General features: G+C 41.5%; 1 protein-coding gene across 3 annotated transcripts in view; it reads left to right on the plus strand.

The window, feature by feature from the left end:
- The window catches only part of prpf40a (PRP40 pre-mRNA processing factor 40 homolog A), an 81,701-nt gene extending 59,887 nt beyond the window's left edge, over nt 1-21,814 (plus strand). For all 3 annotated transcript variants that reach the window (XM_070875633.1, XM_070875632.1, XM_070875634.1), the window contains 11 exons: nt 1,123-1,256; nt 3,899-4,013; nt 4,151-4,242; nt 4,926-5,042; nt 5,447-5,584; nt 5,731-5,826; nt 9,597-9,683; nt 13,139-13,235; nt 13,321-13,382; nt 19,005-19,178; nt 20,467-21,814. In XM_070875633.1, coding sequence (XP_070731734.1) covers nt 1,123-1,256; nt 3,899-4,013; nt 4,151-4,242; nt 4,926-5,042; nt 5,447-5,584; nt 5,731-5,826; nt 9,597-9,683; nt 13,139-13,235; nt 13,321-13,382; nt 19,005-19,178; nt 20,467-20,559 — 1,205 coding nt within the window. In that variant the 3' untranslated portion in view covers nt 20,560-21,814. The remainder of the gene's footprint in view (nt 1-1,122; nt 1,257-3,898; nt 4,014-4,150; nt 4,243-4,925; nt 5,043-5,446; nt 5,585-5,730; nt 5,827-9,596; nt 9,684-13,138; nt 13,236-13,320; nt 13,383-19,004; nt 19,179-20,466) is intronic.
- Nucleotides 21,815-22,621: the final 807 nt, after the last annotated feature.

Consider the following 22,621-nt stretch of genomic DNA (forward strand, 5'->3'; position numbering starts at 1 on the left):
AGTTTGGTGGAGGTCTCCCACCAGTGGGGAGAGACCGTCCACTGGCGTGCAACGCACGTAAGAATCCTCCCATCGCCGAGCTGCCAGTTTGTTCTGGGCGGTCCTCCACTGCAGCAGGGGAAAAGACCGCCGTATGGAGGCAGGTCTAACCTCAACGGTAAGTATGAAGACCTGCAAAAAAAGGTCCCCTATAGGATTTCTATTGTTTATTTTTGGAAAAAATGTTATTTCATCAGTTCCCCTCCCTGTGCCCGACTCAATCCTCGGCAGTACTTTGCCAAGGATTGCATTTGCTGCCGAGAATGGTAGCTGCTGCCGCCCAGATTGAGGGTATAAGTCTAATTTTTGCCGTCTTTCCAAGATTTTTCCATGAAACTTCCACCCAAAGTACCGTCAGGATCTCAGCGGTCCTTTGGGCGGAACTTAGCTTCCACCAATTTCGGGGCCAAAGTCCCTAAACTTAATTACCATTTTGCTTTTCACTTCCTGGTCTGCTTTGCTCCCTCCTGCCTGCACTTTTGCAGCTTGGGCTGATCTGACAGTTCTCTGCTGTACCCACCATTCCCACTGCCCTTGCCAACATTGTATTCTCCATGTTTGCCGTGGCAGGTTCATCACAATATTTGCAAGTTCAGAGCTTCAGCCTCTTTTAAATTTCCCGGGCCTGGACTACTGTTCATGGTTGCTTTCTAATAGATGGCTGCTCCTTCATTGGTCTAAATGCACCAATCAGAGAACAATCTTTTCTAATGCTCAGGAAGTTTTAACTGCTCAAGTGGAAAGTCTTTGCACACAAGCACATCGATGGAACAAGAAACTGGGCTTCGTGAAAGGAACCTGCAGGCTGTGTCCTGCACATCTCTGGCTTAAAGTAAAAAAGTTCAGGAAGAAACCTCCCAAATACGATTTTAGTTGTTCACTGCTGTGCAGTATTTATCTTTTAAAGCTGTGTTCATTCATTCCAAACCTGAGATTAAGCTTTTTAACTGGATCTTCAGAGGACTTAAAAGGTGGATAATTTTGCTAAAATTTCTGCTTTTACAAATGATTTAAAATTAATTTCTATCTACCTCAAATTTAACACATTGATTTTACATTTGGCACAAAAACTTTGTTTCATAGATATGGATAAAGAAGATGCACTTGTTTGTTTTGAAGAGCATATAAGAGCATTAGAGAAAGAGGAAGAGGAGGAGAAACAGCGAGGTTTGCTTCGAGAGCGGAGAAGACAGCGTAAAAATAGGGAGGCTTTTCAAGTAAGTGATAACTCAAGTAAATTTACAAGTAATGCGACACATAATGTTGATGTAAGATTTTTATTCATTAAGTTACTAATTAAGAATATCTCAACAATTCAAAGTGCCCAAAAAAGCCATAAAGCAACTATTTTTACAACAGTTGCATTCTTTGTATGTATATGTTGAGTTTTTCTGGTTTGCACTCTGGTTTATTCTCCACTGAAATGTTTTTAAACATGCAAACCATTATTTTATAATAGTGCAGTGAGTGCTAATTGTAATTTTCAATCAGTAATTATAAGTTATTGTATTAGATAGTGTTCAAACCAAGGAAGAGGCATACAAATTGGCTAGAAAAAGCAACAAACCTGAGGACTGGGAGAAATTTAGAATTCAACAGAGGAGGACTAAGGGTTTAATTAAGAAGGGGAAAATAGAGTACGAGAGGAAGCTTGCAGGGAACATAAAAACTGACTGCAAAAGCTTCTATAAATATGTGAAGAGAAAAAGATTAGTAAAGACAAACGTAGGTCCCTTGCAGTCGGATTCAGGTGAATTTATAATGGGGAACAAAGAAATGGCAGACCAATTGAACCAATACTTTGGTTCTGTCTTCACAAAGGAAGATGCAAATAACCGTCTGAATGTGCTAGGGGGGACAGTGGGTCTAATGAGAATGAGGAACTGAAAGATATGCTTATTAGGCGGGAAATTGTGTTAGGGAAATTGATGGGATTAAAGGCCAATAAATCCCCGGGTCCCGATTGTCTGCATCCCAGAGTACTTAAGGAAGTGGCCCTAGAAATAGTGGATGCATTGGTGATCATTTTCCAGCAATCTATCGACTCTGGATCAGTTCCTATGGACTGGAGGGTAGCTAATGTAACGCCACTTTTTAAAAAAGGAGGGCGAGAGAAAACAGGTAATTATAGACCGGTTAGCCTGACATCAGTCGTGGGGAAAATGTTGGAATCATTAAGGATGAAATAACAGCCCATTTGGAAAGCAGTGACAGGATCGGACCGAGTCAGCATGGATTTATGAAAGGGAAATCATGTTTAACGAATCTTATGGCATTTTTTGAGGATGTAACTAATAGGGTGGACAAGGGAAAACCAGTGAATCTGGTGCATTTGGACTTTCAAAAGGCTTTTGACAAGGTCCCGCACAAGAGATTGGTGTACAAAATCAAAGCGCATGGTATCGGGGATAATGTACTGACGTGGATAGAGAACTGGTTGGCAGACGGGAAGCAGAGAGTCGGGATATACGGGTCCTTTTCAGAATGGCAGGCAGTTACTAGTGGGGTGCCGCAGGGCTCAGTGCTTGGACCCCAGTTCTTTACAATATACATTAACGATTTGGATGAAGGAATAGAGTGTAATATCTCCAAGTTTGCGGATGACACTAAACTGGGTGGTGGTGTGAGCTGTGAGGAGAACGCTAATGGGCTGCAGGGCGACTTGGACAGATTAGCTGAGTGGGCAAATCCATGGCAGATGCAGTATAATGTGGATACATGTGAGGTTATCTATTTTGGGGGCAAAAACACGAAGGCAGGATATTATCTGAATGGCGGCAGACTAGGAAAAGGGGAGGTGCAACGAGACCTGGGTGTCATGGTTCATCAGTCACAAAGTGGGCACGCAGGTACAGCAGGCGGTAAAGAAGGCAAATGGTATGTTGGCCTTCATAGATAGGGGATTTGAGTATAGGGGCAGGGAGGTCTTACTGCAGTTGTACAGGGCCTTAGTGAGACCTCACCTGGAATATTGTGTTCAGTTTTGGTCTCCCAGTCTGAGGAAGGACGTTCTTGCTATTAAGGGAGTGCAGCGAAGGTTCACCAGACTGATTCCAGGGATGGCTGGGCTGTCATATGAGGAGAGACTGGATCAACTGGGCCTTTATTCACTGGCGTTTAGAAAGATGACAGGGGATCTCAAAGAAACATGTAAGATTCTGACGGGACTGGACAGGTTAGATGCGGGAAGAATGTTCTCGATATTGGGTAAGTCCTGAACCAGGGGACATAGTCTTAGGATAAGGGGTAGGCCATTTAGAACTGAGATGAGAAGAAACTTCTTCACTCAGAGTTGTTGACCTGTGGAATTCCCTGCCGCAGAGAGTTGTTGATGCCAGTTCATTGGATATATTCAAGGGGGAGTTAGATATGGCCCTTACGGTTAAAGGAATCAAGGGGTATGGAGAGAAAGCAGGAAAAGGGGTACTGAAGGAATGATCAGCCATGATCTTATTTAATGGCGGTGCAGGCTCGAAAGGCCGAATGGCCTACTCCTGCACCTATTTTCTATGTTTCTCTGTTTAGATGTGTTAACTTTAAATGTAATAACCTACCTCAAAAAATAAATGGATAAAATAATTGTCTATGAAACTTTCTGAAGTACCTTATTCATCAAGCTCCTGTTTAAAAATAGTAGTACATCAACCTCCAATAAGGTATAGACAACAGTCCCAGACCAAGCATCACAATATATCATACCACTGCATCTAACTATATTGTTGTTATTCCCTTAAAATGGTGTGTACTGTTTCATACTATCTTAAAACGGCGTTAATTGTTCTATCTTATTGAATGCACGAAGAAAATGTACTGAAAAGTATAGGTCTTAATTTCCATTTTTCATCTAATATTCTTGCAGATATTCTTAGATGAGTTGCATGAAAGTGGACATTTGCATTCTATGTCTACCTGGATGGAATTGTATCCTGCTATTAGTGCTGATATTAGATTCTCCAAAATGTTAGGACAGCCTGGTAAGACTACTTCAGTTTGCCCCTGAACCCCCCCCCCATCCCCCCACTGCCCACGTGTCTACTGTATAGAACAAGTTACAGTTATTCCATATCATTTTCCATTAGTGTGTTGAATTGTTATCCTGTTTTGACTTCAGGATCTACCCCACTTGATCTCTTCAAATTTTATGTGGAAGATCTAAAAGCACGCTTCCATGATGAAAAGAAGATAATAAAAGATATTTTAAAGGTAACTGCGTAGCATATTGAGGTTCATATGAAAATATACAATAGTGGATTTATAACTTTTTTTTGTTGTTGCAACATGCAAAACATAGTGAAATTGTGTGGCGTGTTCAAATCTGCAATTGGTTGCTGAGAAATTCTAGGTCCTTATTTTATCACAAAAGAACTTCAACAGGAATTTAAGCCAAGAAAATCAAATACTCGTTGGGGAAACACATTGTGATTCTATAAGAAGCTTTATAAATGTTATAACCAGCAGTGTGAGATGGTAAATGATCACACAATAAGGCTGACAATAATATACTTGTGATCTCGGTACCTGTGAGTTAACTGTTAACCTTCCTTGTGGACAGATTAATCTCTCAATGCTGCTGATGACCTATCTTCTGTGTATATGTGTAATTTGGTTGATTAGTCATTGAATATATTTTTATATTTGTAAAATAGATCTTCACCTGCACTCCAGAGCACATAAATAAATTTACAGTATGTTTCATAGATGTAACCTAGTCCAGTTTCAGTTAAATTTTAATGGAACAAAAAATGATTAAGACAAAAGAAATTACAAAGACGTATTAAATGTCATGATTTTTGTAATGCATTTTAGTTATCTTTGCTAAATGTTCCTTGAGCAATCATGTGATACAACTGTTCTAAAAGAAATGATGTACTATTTTCCCTGCATAGGATAAAGGTTTTGTGGTCGAAGTAAATACTACTTTTGAAGAATTCGGTACAGTCATTAGCTCAGACAAGAGAGCAGCCACACTTGATGCTGGTAACATTAAACTTACTTTCAACAGTGTAAGTATCTTTTTAAAAATTTTGTTCAACTTAATGTGCTGAAGTTCACAAAAATCTGACGTTTCCCCAAAAGTTGACCATCTCACAGTAAGGACTTGTAGTAAAGGTATCTCAAGATCATGGGTAATTTTCCATCTTCTCATACCCTACCCAAGTGCTCTACCTTAATTCCCTCCCTCCCACCCACTAAGACCTACCTTGAATACTCTTATGTAATATATGTAATATCATTACAATAAGTGCCCTTATTGGTGCTCTAAGGTTTTCTCAATTGCATATACTTTTTCTCACAATTCTTGACAATCTTCTGTTGTTTCCAAGGTGATAGTCAATGGTGATAATTAACTGAATATTGCCTTATATGATCTATCCAGGATGAAATAATCACTTGTGATTTATGTTAGTTGTTAGAGAAAGCAGAAGCTCGAGAACGTGAAAGAGAAAAGGAAGAAGCTAGAAAACTAAAGCGAAAAGAAACTGCTTTCAAAAGTATGCTGAAGCAAGCAACTCCTCCTCTTGAGCCAGAATCAAATTGGGATGAGGTATGTATGTGTTAATGCCTTTGTAAAGCATGCAACTAATTTCAGATTTACAAATGTAATACAGTCCTGATACTTTAAACTTATTTTTGATTGCCAATAAATGTGTTTGAGCTAATTTAATTCATAGGCAAATATTTTCCTTTCAGGTCCGAGATAGATTTGTAAGCGAGTCTGCTTTTGAAGACATTACAGTAGAATCTGAAAGAAAAAGACTTTTCAAGGAATTTTTACAGATTCTTGAGGTAATTATAGAAAATTTTAAAGTAGAAGTTGCAATCGCATTCCTTTTAATTGACTTTGACCGGGAATTTGAGGTTGTACTGATGGCTAAACTGTCAGCATGCACCGTCATTATTGTGTAAAACTGACAGCAACTTCTGGCGTCTGCACATGCGCAGTTAAACGCGGAAATCGGATGTTGCTGTCCATGATACCCTTCTCCTTCACAGGGTGTGCTGTTGTAGTCTTCGCAGATGCAATCAATCCCGAATCAGTGATTTTATGTCAACTTGAACTTTTTATGCGCTATTCTCGCTGTAAAAACCATTGGGAAAAGTTAATCTTTGTTGAATGAGTTACAATTGAGTTTTTAATGACGTACTAAGTCATCATTACTGTTGAACAACCTCTCTGGCCCTGAAAAACAACTTTTCTGGCCATGATTTTTTTTTTAGTTTGTGTGCAACTGCCTTAATCCCACGTGCTGTCCCCATCTTTATTTTGCTCTCTTAAAAAGTGAATGATCTACTTTTTAACCTCCTGGTTTGCTGTCTGAGAATTCTTCAATCTGATTGGCTACTCAGTCTGCTTGAAGATGTAACTATGGCAAGACACCACAGATCCCCTATAGATTGCTCCAGATTGAAATTGACGACTGAATAGGGGAAATCGGCACCACAAAGCCCGCTAAATATTCGTGGGCAGCTTTCTACGAGATTAGCGGTGAGTGCTGTCTCTTCGCCAATGATCGCAAAATCCGGGCCATTGATTTCAGTGTAATCTACTTATTGCTTTAGAAATGAGTTTTGGGTTATCAAAACATTTTTGACAGGATATAAGAACATAAGAAATAGGAGCAGGAGTAGACCATACGGCCCCTCAAGCCTGCTCCACCATTTAATAAGATCATGGCTGATCTGATCATGGACTCAGCTCCACTTCCCCGCCCACTCCCCATAACCTCTTATCCCCTTATTGTTTAAGAAACTGTCTATTTCTGTCTTAAACTTATTCAATGTCTCAGCTTCCACAGCTTTCTGAGGCAGCGAATTCCACAGATTTACAACCCTCTGAGAGAAGAAATTCCTCCTCATCTAAGTTTTAAATGGGCGGCCCCTTATTGTAAGATTATGCCCCCTAGTTCTAGTCTTCCCCCATCAGTGGAAACATCCTCTCTGCATCCACCTTGTTAAGCCCCCTCATATATACATTTCAATAAGATCACCTTTCATTCTTCTGAATTCCACTGAGTAGAGACCCAACCTGCTCAACCTTTCCTCATAAGTCAACCCCCCTCATCCCAGGAATCAACCTAGTTGAACCTTCTGTGAACTGCCTCCAAAGCAAGTATATCCTTTCGTAAATATGGAAACTGAAACTGCACGCAGTATTCCAGGTGTAGCTTTTATATTCCATCCGCTTTGCAATAAAGGCCAACATACCATTGGCCTTCCTGATCACTTGCTGTACCTGCATACTATCATTTTGTGCTTCATGCACAAGTACCCCCAGGTCCTGCTGTACTTCGGCACTTTGCAATCTTTCTCCATATAAATAACTTGCTATTTGATTTTTTTTCTGTCCAAGTGCATGACCTCTCACTTTCCAACATTTCACTCCATCTGCCAAATTTTTGCCCACTTACTTAACCTGTCTTATGTTCTTTTGCAGATTTTGTATGTCCTCCTCACACATTGCTTTTCCTCCCATCTTTGTATCATCAGCAAACTTGGCTATGTTACACTCAGTTCCTTCTTCCAAGTCGTTTATATAGATTGTAAATAGTTGGGGTCCCAGCACTGATCCCTGTGGCACCCTACTAGTTACTGGTTGCCAACCAGAGAATGAACCATTTATCCCAACCCTCTGTTTTCTGTTAGTTAGCCAATCCTCTATCCATGCTAATATATTACCCTCAATCCCGCGAACTTTTATCTTGTGCAGTAACCTTTTATGTGGCACCTTGTCAAATGCCTTTTGGAAGTCCATATACACCACATCCACTGGTTCCCCTTTATCCACCCTGTTCGTTACATCCTCAAAGAACTCCAGCAAATTTGTCAAACATGACTTCCCCTTCATAAATCCATGCTGACTCTGGCTGACCGAATTTTGCTTTTTCAAATGTCCTGCTACTGCTTCTTTAATAATGGACTCCAACATTTTCCCAACCACAGATGTTAAGCTAACTGGTCTAAAGTTTCCTGCTTTTTGTCTGCCTCCTTTTTTAAATAGGGGCGTTACATTTGCAGTTTTCCAATTCTCTAGGACCGCCCCAGAATCCAGGGAATTTTGGTAAATTACAACCAATGCATCGATAATCTCTGCCGCTACTTCTCTTAAGATCCTAGGATGCAAGCCATCAGGTCCAGGGGATTTACCTGGCTTTAGTCCCATTATCTTACTGATTACCGCCTCCTTAGTGATTGTGATTGTGTTAAGTTCCTCCCCCGCCCCCCCCCCCCCCCCCCATGTAGTAATTGACTTCAAATGTATGCCACATTTTTAACGTTTATCAATCCATCTTAAACCCAGAATTAATTAAATTAAGTAAAAGTCAAGTTACTTGAGATGTGGATTTCAATTTTGCTATACATATCCATTCTTCATTTTGTCTGCCCCTTCTCCCTTCATACACACATTTGCTTTTTAAAAGGATGTGCCAAAGATTAACTGCTCGAGTTCAGCCAGCGTTTCAACTCAGTATGAGGTCGATAGAAAGGTCTTGCCCTATCCATTAATCTTCCCTCCCGCCCCCTTCTCTCTCTGCAGAGAAGCGAAGATGCTATGCTCAGATAGTCCTTACTTAAAGGACATTTGAGTTCTGAAAACTCTGCGTGATATGTCCATTGAGCAGCTGAGCTGTTCTACAATTTGTTTAAGCACTGTTGTGTTAGGGCGAGGGAAATGGGTTAAGATTCCCATTCCTGATCACTATCTGGCGGCCACTGATGAAAGTGCACATGTGTACACGTTAAGTGGGCTGAACTCTGATCCCTGTTACATTTAAGTAATCTGCCAACACTTAGTTGAGGCTCACACGTGAATAGTGACTACTCGGACGAAGTAGTTGATGGCACGCAGCACCCGTGGATCTGTAACCCAGTAAAGGAGTCGTTGCTTTAGTAAGGTTAGAAAATGTGTCATGTTTTGTTTTTTTAATTGACAATACATGGTACTAACACTATTTTGAAGAAAAGCAGGGGATTTCGCTCCAATGTCCCTGGCTAACATTTATCTCTCAACCAACATCACTAAAACAGATTATCTGGTTATTAACTGTTTGTGGGACCTTGCTGCGCGCAAACTGTGTTTCCTATATTACAACAGTGACTACATGTCAAAAAAGTACCACATTCACTATAAAGCACTTTGGGACATCCTGAGTTTGTGAAATTTAAGTCTTTTTGTTTTCAAGACAATGTTGCACCACTGAAATTCAGGAAATCTAAATTCTTGTAACACAATGAGAACGCAATAGTCAGTATTTGTTTTATTGTTATTGATATGTAAACTCTGGTTTATTGAAGAGGCAATTGCCCTGAAGATTTTCCAAATATTGTCATAGTCTTCACCCTACAAAGAATCATTGAACTATTTTTCTAAATACTCTTAATTTCTCCTGACCTTGGTTTTTAAGTTTGCGTGATTTGCTTTTCTCTCTGCACTATTTCTATCAGAGGCTAGTGCTCTGAGCCTCTGTTGTCAAAAATAGTTTATCTGTTTTGCTGCACAAGTATGTATCATTTGTCAGCTATATGTCATCTGAGTTTTTCTTTTTTTAATGCAATAGCATGAATGCCAGCATCACCATTCGAAGAGCAAAAAACATTCCAAGAAGTCAAAAAAGCATCACAGGAAGCATTCTCGCTCTCGTTCAGTAAGTGTTTGCATTTTGATTTATTTATCATGGTGAAGCGTTTGATACACAAATTGAACACAAACCTATTGATTTGTTAAATCATGGTCTGTAAATTTGAATGTTTTTAGTCAACTGTAAAAGCAGACACTTTAGCCCTGATTTTCCGCTGCCGCTACCTGTCAAGTGATACTAATTGGGGACAGTGACATTGGAATGCCTGTCTCAAACAGGTTGGCGCTTCATTTAAAATACATTTGGGGCTGGGATGCCCTGCACATCATTTCCTGGTGTTCAGGTGTACAAGATGTCAATTCTGAAGAATGTGGAACGGGCATCCAGGGTTGCTAGGGAATCAACTGTGGCTGTTGCTGATTTAAATGACACAGGTAAGTAAATTTAATGTTTGTCATTTTTGGCCATTTTGGTCATTTACCATTTGTTTTTCTTCTGTCAGTTCTGTTCGCATGAGCTTTTGTGCTAATTGTTCAATTCCACCCCCACCAAGCACTATTACTGGCACTAATGGGTATCACAATAAAACTCCCTCTATCTAAAGTGTCTAGGAGAAAAGGAGCATCCATCAATGGACATCAAGCTATGGGGAAGTGCTCTTTGCCCACCCAGTGGTACCCTGGCACGTGTGAAGATGAAATACCTATACCTTGTTTTGGCATACAGTTAGTGCATGCAAAGTAAGCTGCAGCAGCAGACTCGAAGGCTCCACTAAGATATGTAAATGCCATAGAAGCACCCAGCTAGGAATTCAGATCTGCTATGGATATCATCTTGGGTTCAGTGGTTCCAGCCACACCTTGCTCAGCATCTTACCTATTTAGATGTATTTATTTGTGTGGTAGCAGGCCCCAAGGGTGTAACAATGAAACATCTTTGTGATTTGGATAAGAACAAATGTAGGTTAGTGAGGTCAAAATCCTGGAACTCTCTATCTACCAGCACTGTGGGAGTAACTTCACCACATGGGCCGCAGCAGTTCAAGAAGGTTATCTCAAAGGCTATTAGGGGTGGGCAATAAATGCTAACCTTGCCAGCGCATCCACATCCCATGAATGATTTTTTTTTTTAAAGGGTGCTGGGCAATTGGGACTTGGTGGTAGGGAATAAAAAATGGGTAGTTTTGTTGAGCTTATTCCACTGTAGGATGAAACAAGAGTACTGGCTCTAATTAAAATTGCATAGTTCAATTGGTACAACTTGTATTTAGGTAATGATACAAAATGATGAACGGGCAACGCAACCCCCATTCTAGTGGGTTGCCTTATTTAATGAGAATAATCTCTGCACCCTGTCTAGGGTAGAACCTCTTTCACTACAGTTTCCTGTCTTCAGCCTTTTTGCTGCTCTTCAGTGCTTGACTTGCGTGTGCTGCCCTGATTACAAAAGCCAGACTGTCTTTTGGTGTCCATGTCTCTTTTTTTAAAAGCCTGACTGCAGTTACAGCTTTTAAACAAAGCTGATTGGCTAACGAACAGAAAACAGAGTCTGGATAAATGGTTCTTTCTTTGGTTGGCAATCAGTAACTAGTGGGGTGCCACAGGAATCCGTGCTGGGACCCCAACTATTTACAGTCTATATTAACGACTTGGAGGAAGGGACTGAGTGTAACGTAGCCAAGTTTGCCGACGATACAAAGATTGGAGGAAAAGATTGTGTGAGGAGGACACACAAAATCTGCAGAAGACTAAGTGAGTGGGCAAAAATTTGGCAGATGGAGTATAATTTTGCAAAGTGTGAGGTCATGCACTTTGGCAGAAAAAAATCAGAGAGCAAGTTATTATTTAAATGGAGAAAGATTGCAAAGTGCTGCAGTACAGCGGGACTTGGGGGTACTTGAGCATGAAACACAGAAGGTTAGTATGCAGGTACAGCAAGTGATCAGGAAGGCCAATGGTATGTTGGCCTTTATTGCAAAGGGGATAGAGTATAAAAGCAGGGAAGTCTTGCTACAGTTGTATTGATGAGGCCACACCTGGAATACTGCGTGCAGTTTTGGTTTCCATATTTACGAAAGGATATATTTGCTTTGGAGGCAGTTCACAGAAGATTCACAAGGTTGATTCCAGAGATGAGGGGGTTGACTTATGAGGAAAGGTTGAGTAAGTTGGTCCTCTACTCATTGGAATTCAGAAGAATAAGAGGTGATCTTATCGAAACGTATAAGATTATGAGGGGGTTTGACAAGGTGGATGCAGAGAGGATGTTTCTGCTGATAGGGGAGACTAGAACTAGAGGGCATAATCTTAGAATAAGGGGCCGCCCATTTAAAACTGAGATGAGGAGAAATTTCTTCTCTGAGGGTTGTGGATCTGTGGAATTCACTGCCTCAGAGAGCTGTGGAAGCTGGGACATTGAATAAATTTAAGACAGAAATAGACAGTTTCTTTAACGAAAAGGGAATAAGGGGTTATGGAGAGTGGGCAGGGAAGTGGACTTGAGTCCATGATTGTATCAGCCATGATCGTATTAAATGGCGGAGCAGGCTCGAGGGGCCATATGGCCTACTCCTGCTCCTACTTCTTATGTTCTTATGGTAAACCATCACCTCCCCTCCCCCCCCCCCCACCCCACCGAGCGAAGTCCACCAAACTAACTTGACAATGACCTCTGCTGAGTTCCATTGAATTAGATCGACGCAGAAGAAATGAGTGAACAGTGGATTCAATGTTAAATGACCTTTTATTGTCCCTGGGAGATCAGGTTTCTGATGCCCCATCTAAAACATAATGCATGCCTGACAGTCCTGCTGCTCTGTGAATTTAACTCTTCTAAAGCACGCTTTAACTTGCAGCACATTAAAAAAATAACTCCTATCCAGATCCTTTTTGTGGAAAATTAGCCAGAGTCCTGAAACGTGACATACCCCAATCCTATTTTAGTGGCATTAAATGAAAGACGGCACACTAGGGTATTCAACAGCCATCATATCAATTTACAGTCTGCGAAGATGCCACCATGAGTATCTGCATTTTCTGGCACACTCATCTGGTTACAACCGTGACGAACTGTCATTACAGGATTTGGATCACCGAAGTGTCAAATGCAGAGCTGTGCTTTTTGCAGCTATTGTGTAGTGTAGAGCTGGCGCATCCAGGGGCAGCAACAGCTGTGGCCTAAAACTTGGCTCCACGACCTTGTAGTCACGCTGACCTATGAACCTCCTCACAAATATCTCATGCAGCATCACCATCATTTCAGCAGCCATTAAAACAGAATCAGTGCGAGCCTGCTCCAACATGTGCCTATAGTTTTGTGGCTGTTCTTTAGGTTTCATTTTTCTTTCTTTTTTTTCCCTTTTCATCCTCGTCAAAGGCAGCTTAAAGGGTTGGGGTACTTTCTGAGCCTTTCCAAAGGCTTAATGTAACCACTCCAGCCTAAACCGTATCAATGCCAGAAAAATATAGCCTTCTATCTCTCTGCTCTTGCAGCTCCATTGATACTTGTATTTAATCCTGTAGGCCTCTGAATCAGAAGATGATGATTATCACCATTCTAAGAAAAAGAAGCGTTCCCATTCGAAGTCCCCTTCAGACCGATCCTCAAGTGAAGAGTCAGGTAATCTAAAGTTTGTTAACGCTCTCGTGTACTTACATTTTTCAGCCAGGTCAGATTCTTTAAATATTTTCTCTCTCATCTTTAGAACGAAGTTATAAAAAGTCTAAAAAACACAAGAAAAAGGGAAAAAAGAGAAGACGCAAGTCTGTAAGTCTCAACTGCATTTATATTTTCTGTAATTTCCTAGTGTCTGTAGAGATGAGTGATTTAACATCGAAGTACTGGTTAGAATCTGGAACACTTAAATCATGTCTTGTGATAAGCTGATCCTTATCTCAGCCCTACCCTCCAACCTTTCTCTGTCTGATCACTGCTCTTCTGAATTATCCTGTCTTGTTCCTTCTAAGCTTTACTATGATCTACATGATTTTCCTTCTCCCTGCATCTGTGCCTCCTTTCTCTAACTCATTATTTTACCAGATCTCCTTACCATCCTCAGATTTTTCTCCCTTCTAAAGCCAAGCTTGGCATCGCCTATTCATTGTTTGATTTACCTAACTTTCTCTCATTCTCGTTGTTACGCTCATAATAAATGGTCAGACTGAGTACTGTGTGTAATGAGCAAGTATGACCGTAGCTCCTTTATTAAGGTTCCAGAGTACAGGTATCTCGTGAGTGGCCTGCTTATATACTGTGCTCCCAAGGGATGCTGGGATCCCTTGGGACTCCCAACAGGTAGGCTCTCTGGTGGTCAGGTGAGATGCAGGTTGCAAGGGGTTAAATACATAACATCACTCCCCCATGAAGTCAACAGTACACTTATTTACAAGGTGAGACGATCTGGGGCTTTGCGCTCCCTTGTCGATCAGCTCGATACAAATGCTGGTGTGGGTGGCTTGGTCAGTTCTTCATTGGCCTTGACGAGCTGATGAGTTTGGTTTCATGGTCAACTGTGATGTCAGTTGCCACTTGTGTGTGTTGGAAGGTCAAAGCTGGTGGTGTCCTCTTCAGGTTGTTCATAGCTGTTGGTGAACCACAATTTGATTTGGTCCAAGTGTTTTCTGTGCGTTTGTCCATTGGTCAGTTTGATCTGAAATACCCTGCTCCCCTCTTTGGCTGTGACCGTACCAGCGAGCCATTTGGGACCATGTCCATAATTGAGCACAAACACAGGATCATTGATCTCAATATTGCGTGACAAATGTGCGCGGTCATGGTACACACATTGTTGAAACCGCTTGTCCTCCACGTGATCATGTAGATCAGGGTGGACCAGAGAGAGCCTTGTTTTAAGCGCCCTTTTCATGAGCAGCTCAGCTAGGGGAATCCCGGTGAGTGAGTGGGGTCTGGTGTGTTAGCTCAGCAGTACTCAGGACAACCGGGTCTGCAGGGAGCCTTCCGACACGCGTTTCAAGCTTTGCTTGATGGTCTGAACTGCCCGTTCTGCCTGGCCGTTGGATGCGGGCTTGAACGGGGCAGATGTGACATGTTTGATACCATTGCGGGTCATGAATTCTTTGAATTCAGCACTGGTGAAGCACGGCCCATTGTCGCTGAGTAGGACATCAGGCAAGCCGTGCGTGTCAAACATAACTCGTAGACTTTCAATGATGGCCGTGGATGCGCTTACAGACATTATTGCACATTCAATCCACTTTGAGTAAGCGTCCACGACAACCAGAAGCATTTTGCCTAGGAATGGTCCCACATAGTCTACATGGATCCTCGACCACGGTTTGGATGGCCAGGACCACAAACTTAGCAGTGCATCGCTCAACTGAGAGCAAGTGTTGCATTGGCGCACCCATGATTCTAAATCTGAGTCGATGTCAGGCCATCACACGTGGGATCTGGCTATGGCTTTCATCATTATGATGCCTGGGTGGGTGTTGTGCAGTTCGCAAATGAATGTGTCTCTGCCTTTCTTGGACAAGACTATGCGATTGCCCCACAACAGACAGTCCGCCTGCAGGGACAGCTCATCTTTGCATCTGTGAAACGGCTTAATCGCTTCCTGCATCTCCACTGGGACACTGGACCAGCTCCCATGGAGGACACAGTTTTTTTTACCAGGGACAGTAAAGGATCCTGGCTGGTTCATGTCCTGATCTGGCGGGCCATAACGGGGGATTTCTCGTTTTCAAATGCCTCCATGACCATGAGCAAGTCCACTGGCTGTGCCATTTCCACCCCGGTGGTGGGCAATGGTAGCCGACTGAGAACATCTGCGCAGTTCTCTGTGCCCGGTCTGTGGCGGATTATATAATTGTATGCCGACATCTTTGGATGCGGGCAGAGGCATTGGTATTAATCCCTTTGCTCTCTGAGAATAGTTATGAGCGGCTTGTGATCAGTTTCAAGCTCAATCTTGAGACCAAATAAGTACTAGTGCGTTTTTTTTTTACCCCGTAAATGGCCGCCAGAACCTTTTTTTCAATCATGCTGTACGCCCTTTCGGCCTTGGACGAACTGTTGGATGATTACGCAACTGGTTGCAAAACTCCCGATTTATTAGCCTGTTGTAACACACACCCGACCCTGCTTGACGATGCATCGCAAGCTAACACTAATCGTTTACATGGGTTATACAGAACAAGCAGTTTGTTAGAATACAATAAGTTTCTGGCTTTCTTAAAGGCAGCCTCTTGTGAATTCCCCCATACCCAGTCATCTCCCTTGCGCAGTAGCGCATGTAGGGGTTCTAGCAGGGTGCTTAACCCAGGTAGGAAATTACCGAAGTAGTTAAGGAGTCCCAGGAATGACCGCAGCTCCGTCACGTTCTGTGGTCGCGGCATGTTCTTGATGGCCTCCGTCTTGGCGTCGGTGGGTCTGGTGCCGTCTGCTGCGATTCTCCTTCCTAAGAATTCGACGTCCTGTGCCATTAAAACACACTTCGAGCGTTTCAACCTGAACCCCGCGCGATCCAACCGACTAAGAATCTCCTCCAAGTTATTCAAGTGCTCCATGAACTGTGGTGTCCCGACCTGTAACCAATATATCGTCGTGGAAGACCACTGTGCAAGGAACCGACTTTAGCAGGCTCTCCTTGTTCTGCTGGAAGATCGCTGCAGCCAAACGAATCCCGAACTGGCACCAGTTGTAGATAAACAGACCTTTGTGCTAGTTGATGCAGGTGAGGCCTTTCGAAGACTCCTCCAGCTCCTGCGTCATGTAGGCCGAGGTCAGGTCCAGCTTGGTGAACATCTTCCCTCCAGCCAGGGTCGCGAATAAGTCGTCTGTCTTGGATAGCGGGTACTGGTCCTGCAGCGAAAAACGGTTAAGCGTTACTTTATATTCCTCGCAAATTCTAACCGTATCGTCCTCCTTGACTACCGGAGCAATCGGAATGGCCCAGTCGTTGAATTCCACCGGCGCAATGATGCCTTCGCATTGCAGCCTGTCCGGTTCGATTTCTACTTTTTCACGCATCATGTACGGTACCACCTGAGCCTTGTGGTGGATGGGTCGTGTACCGGGAACCAAATGGAATTGCACTTTCGCCCCCGAGAAGCTTCCAATGCCTGGCTCGAATAATGAAGGGAACTTGCTTAGAACCTGGGTACATGCGGTGTCGTCGATGGACGAAAGTGCTCGGATGTGGTCCTAGTCCCAGCGGATTTTCCCCAGCCAGCTTCTGCCATACAACGTGGGGCCATCCCCGGCACAATCCACAGCGAGAGTTCGTGTACTGCTCCATCATAGGAGACTTTGACTTCAGCACTGTCAATTACAGGGATTAGTTCCTTTGTGTAAGTCCTTAAGTTTGGTGGGAATGGGGCTGAACATAGGCCTGTCTGGCTTCTTTCCCCACAGCCTGTCGAAGGTCGTTTTACTCTTTATGGACTGACTTGCCCACGTGTCCAGCTCCATGGACACTGGAATACCGTTCAGTTCTACTTTCAAAATTATTGGTGGGCATTTCGTCATGAACGTGTGTACCCCGTACACCTCTGCCTCCTCCGTACGAGTTTCTAATTCCATCTGATCCACTGTGGATCGATCTTCCTCTGCAACGTGGTGGTTTGCAGCTCGCCTGCACATCCATTGGAGGTGTCCCATTGTTCTGCAGCCATTGCACACATAGTGCTTAAAGCGGCATTGATGGGGCCGATGATCATCTCCGCAGCGCCAACAGGGTGTTAACTGCCTCGCATTAACAGAGGATGGTGGACTCTGGGTCAATTGAGGTCGGGCCACAACAGCCGGCGTGTACGCTCTGCCCTGTACATTTCTGCTCAAAACCGATGTTACTTTATGCACAGTACTAGCCGAAACTTGTTTGTTCTGCGAAATCTGCTTGCTGTTGTCGCATGTGGACATAAATGCCTGGGCTATCGTTATGGCTTTACTCAGATTCAGAGTTTCTACAGTCAACAGTTTGCGAAGGATTGTCTTGTGTCCGATGCCCAGTACAACAAAGTCTCTGAGCATTTGTTCTAGGAATCCCTCAAACTCGCAATGTCCTACAAGGCGCCTTAGTTCAGCGACTTAGCTCACCACTTCCTGGCCCTCCGATCGTAGACACGTGTAGAACCGATATCTTGCCATCAAAACACTTTCCTTAGGATACAGGTGCTCCCAGACCAGCGTACACAGTTCTTCGTAGGATTCTCTGTTGGTTTTGCCGGGGGCAGGTGATTCTTCATGAGGCCATAGGTTGTTGCCCCACAGACGGTTAGGAGGATCGCCCTTTGTTTGGTCGCATTCTCATCCCCTTCCAATTCGTTGGCCAAGTATTGGTCGAGTCTCTCCGCAAAGGCCTCCCAATCGTCCCCCTCTGAGAACTTCTCCAGGGTGCCGACTGTTCTTTGCATTTTCGCGCGGTTGTTCATTACCTCATCGCCAATTGTTATGCTCATAATAACTGGTCAGACTGAGTACTGTGTGTAATGAGCAAGTGTGACCGTAGCTCCTTCATTAAGGTTCCAGAGTGCAGGTACCTCGTGGGTGGCCTGCTTATATACTGCGCTCCCAAGGGATGCTGGGATCCCTTGGAACTCCAATAGATAGACCTTCATGTGGTCAGATGAGATGCAGTTTACAAGGGGTTAAATACATAACACTCTTATCAACGTTAGTGGGCACTACATTTAGTACTACAGAGTTTTTGCTCTTTGATTTCTCGGTTAACAAAAAAAATGTTTTTAGAGTTTCTTTTTATAGAATATCTTGCTTTTATTTTTATAATAGTGTTTCCAGATCATGATCAAACTTGCTCAAACATTTGAAATATTTTTTCTATTGTTTCTGTTTTCTTCTGAGTAGCCAAAAGAGTTTGAAAATGTAAGATATTTTGATCTGGAGTGTGTATAAAAATTTAGAAATGTTATCTTTAAGGGAATAACTGAAAAATATGTGAAGTAGGAAAGATTATGTCTGAAATAAATAATTGTTCAGAGAGCTGGGTAATACTATTTGAAGGTGAGGTTTCTGTGAATCTGTATGACCAAATATGAAGGCAGATTCAGCGAGAGAAGTGAAGGGGATCAAATTTAATAGTTTTAAAATGTTGCCATTTTATGTTAAGTGAAAGTATAACCCAAAAGCCCTGTAAGTTAGAGAGATTTGTTTTTCCTTCCCATATTTATGTTAAGAGTCAAGGGTTCCAATTAAATGTGGTACTCCTCATCGATTGGAACCACTAGTTTTCTTATTTTGCAACTTTTAATACTTGATGTACAAATTGAATGTCTGTTGGAGGTCGCATACCACATTATTTAGGAAAGTATGAATTTCAACACAACAAATTGCAGCAATACATAAATCTTTCTTCCACCCCTAACAGTTAAATAATGGTGAATGTAACTCTTTTAATTCCTAACTATATAGGTGACTCCTGAATCTGAAGGAGAACGAGAACGAGAGCGTGATCGTGAACGGGAAAGGGAGCGAGACCGTGATAGAAGAGAAAAGGAAAGAAGCAGGGATGACGAAAAAGAAAGAAACAGACACAGATCGCAATCGAAGCACAAATCACCCAGAAAAGCCACCAACAAAGACACAGTACGTAACCTTTTGATTATTTGGATGATACACTGGTATAGTGAGATGGATCAATTTATTTTTGGCATAAAGCTATGGGACTGATTAAGTTAGCCAAAATGCTTTATAACATCAAATAACCTTCATATTTATTCCGATAATCTTCCCCAGAATCAATATTGATGCAAGCTTACTTTTTCTATGGTTTTAATTTTGTTGTCAGCAATTTTCTTTTCGCACTTTGCTGAATGACATAATTCTTATTTCCAGATAAGTTATTGCTCCTCTTCATCATTACTGTAACAAAATTAAAATATAGCCTTAGAAGAACACACTTGCACTTATTTATGTTTGAATTTCATCTGCTATAGTTAGGAACACAAGAACAGATGTAGGTCATTCAGCCCCTCAAGCCTGTTCTGCCATTCAGTTGGATAGTGGCTAATCTGTACCTCAACTCCATTTACCTACCGTTGTTCCATATCCCTTGATATCTTTCCTGAGAATTTCACTCCTCAAACTAGTTCTTCTTTCAGGGTCTTCCTTATCCATCTTCAAGTTTTATCTAAGATACCCATTGCCTTAAACTCATGTACCAGCCTTCATGAAGAATTTTGTTGAGTGCGATTTGGAAATCTAGGTGTACTCTATTGGGACTTTCAAGTCTACTTGGCATGTCACTTCCTCAAAATTATGTGAGGTTGGTTAGGGAATGGTTATTTTCAACTTTTTTTTCTAATGATTGATTCCATTCTTTTACCAGTTGCTGATGTGAGACTAATGTTTTAGTTACCTGGGTTGTTTTTATCCCCTTTCTTGAAATAGATGTCATGTTGATTAGTTTCCAATTCAGCGCCATCCCTTGTCCCTCTTTTTAACCTGATTTTATTGACACAGCTCCTAACTTAGCAATGTCATTATGATGGTTCATGTCTAAAAGGGAAATAAATACCCTTGTTCTCAAACACTCCTGTATTATTTGGCTTGAGGACTGAATGGTGCTTTAAAAATACAGATATTCAAAGAATGTCTATTACAAAATAAAAGTACAGTCATTATAACTAAATCTTTCTAATACCATTTACTAAAATTAAAATTGAGGCATGTGTGGAGTGTTGTTTTATTGAAAAAAATCTAAATTATTGTTAGTACAAATGAATGGACATAAACTCTGTTCTTAAGAATCACTGCCTTAAATGAGGAACAATCTGTATTGTGTATTTTTCAAATTACACTTGATGCTCGTGCACTACTAAAATATGGAAGATTCTGATTGCTGGTTGGAACAAACTTGTGCTTTTGTCCACAGGCGAATTGGGAGACCTCTGATAGTGAGCTAAGTGAAGGAGAGCTGGAAAAACGAAGGCGAACTCTCCTGCAACAACTTGATGATGACCAGTAATTAACACTTGTATGTATGAATCAACCAAGTCAAAAGTTGGGTGAGGGCAGTCTTTTAACAAACACTCAAAAGGATTAAATGTAATTTCCAATGCTTTGACACCTGTTGTAATTTTTACAGGGGATATGATGATTTGTGAAACCAGAATAGATCCCTCAAACTTTCTTTCAATATGTGAGCAACAGAGTTTCTTTATTATGTAGATAAATCCTTCTGATTCCAAGATCTGCCAGCTTAAGTTTGGGCGCATATCATGCTACAGTACCCTATATTCATCATGGGTCTTAAAACTTACCCATAATTTCTTAAAGAGCACCTGTACCCTAATTAATGTGTACAAGCTGAAAAGTCACTTCTGGTCTGTTTGTGTCCAACAGCAAGCTTCTGACGTCAGAAACTGTAAGCAGTTCGTATGTGTTTTTGGAAAGTTGAAGATGAGACGTAAGGAAGTCTTCAGAGTTTTGCCCAGAAATTTCTTTGCTTGCTTCACTTCCAATTATGGGAGTAGCCAATAACAGTGGAATTTTAATGTTTGGTTAAACTTTATTTATGCCATCATACATTATGAAATTTAAAAAAAGAAAATCCTGGGTAATTATAAAGAACATGAATGAACTGGCTGTGGCTCTGAAGATAGCATGGTTCAATGCTAACGTTCAAATAGAGTGAGCTACCTGCTATTTCTGACAAGTTTTTTGTATCCAACTGATCAAAGCTATAGCTGTGTTGCGAGACCTAGGACCTTTTGAGTTGTCCTTTCAGATTCCTGGCCATCGTACATAATTGCAAACGACCTGTTACTAAGTGTATTAAAATGGAAAGAACATTAGATAGGTGTGCCATAAAAATGTAGCAGGATTTTTTGCTATTAGTAATTCAAAACTAAATTTATTCTGAAAATCTTGATAGCTTTAATTCCTGTTTTATTGTAGTTAATTTAGTGATTTCTTCAAGGACATTTTATTCTAATTTGTCTTTGTCCATTTGGAAAACATTAGTGCAAAAAAAACTTTGAGCATGATGCAGGAAAAACAAGTTTGTACTTGTAGCAGAGTTCATTTTCCCTAAACAGTACTGCAAATTTTATTGAAGTTGTTCTAAAATTTAATTTTCCAAGGCATGAAATGCAGCAGAGGGTTTATTTTCCATCTCTGTATATACTTGTGTCTGAAATACTTAAGCGTTGCTCAGAAAGGGAGCAGAATATTTTTGTATGTTTTATCACAGAAACATTAAAATTTGTTTTCTGCTGAAATCAGTCTCCCCATCTGAATTATTACTTGACTAACAATACCACATAAAACATTATAGTCTACTTTAACATCTCACTTGCTTTATTGGTCTATGACATCAGAAATTAGACACTGGGTGGACAATTGAGAGCACTTGCATCAGTGTTTTTACAACCATAACCTTCATACCTGACCTCTTTATTCAGACAAGGGAACACAGGCCACCTGGATATCTAGTTAGAATTCTAAGATTATGGCTATAAATTTACCACTTCCAGTCCTAGATCAAAGCTGTCTGTCTGAATGTAGATACACTATCGCTATATACTTCAGTGCAACAAGCAGTGACCTTTGTGAAATAGAGATGCAGCTTCAGGTGGATCTATTTGGCTGCTTCAGAAATGTACACGAAAACATGTTTGGGGCTTTGAGATCTTCATACATGGTGTATTCTTACAAGATTGTGGATGGGGATTGTCCTGCACTGTCTTATATGGCCCTGACTTTAGTTCCCCTACCACCCTGTACCAGCGAGAACATAATGGTACTGAGTGACTGCTGCCATTTTTGAGCTAACTTTCATCTAGGGGGCTAGAACTGTTGAGAAAATGACTGGGGTAGTTAATTGAAACTTTACACTGGGCTTACCAATAGATCTCTTCCCCATTTCCTTTCAACCTATTTCAGTTATCATTTCCTGGAACCTGCTCTGAGGAAAGTGATACCAAGATTAGGGAATCTAGGGAGAGGGCTGAGTAGAGGCCTCTTCCACCATAGTTCAGAAGAATAAGAGGGGATCTCATAGAAACGTTTAAAATTCTGATGGGTTT

The sequence above is a fragment of the Pristiophorus japonicus genome, chromosome 3 (genome assembly GCF_044704955.1).
Source record: "Pristiophorus japonicus isolate sPriJap1 chromosome 3, sPriJap1.hap1, whole genome shotgun sequence".
Taxonomy (NCBI): domain Eukaryota; kingdom Metazoa; phylum Chordata; class Chondrichthyes; family Pristiophoridae; genus Pristiophorus; species Pristiophorus japonicus.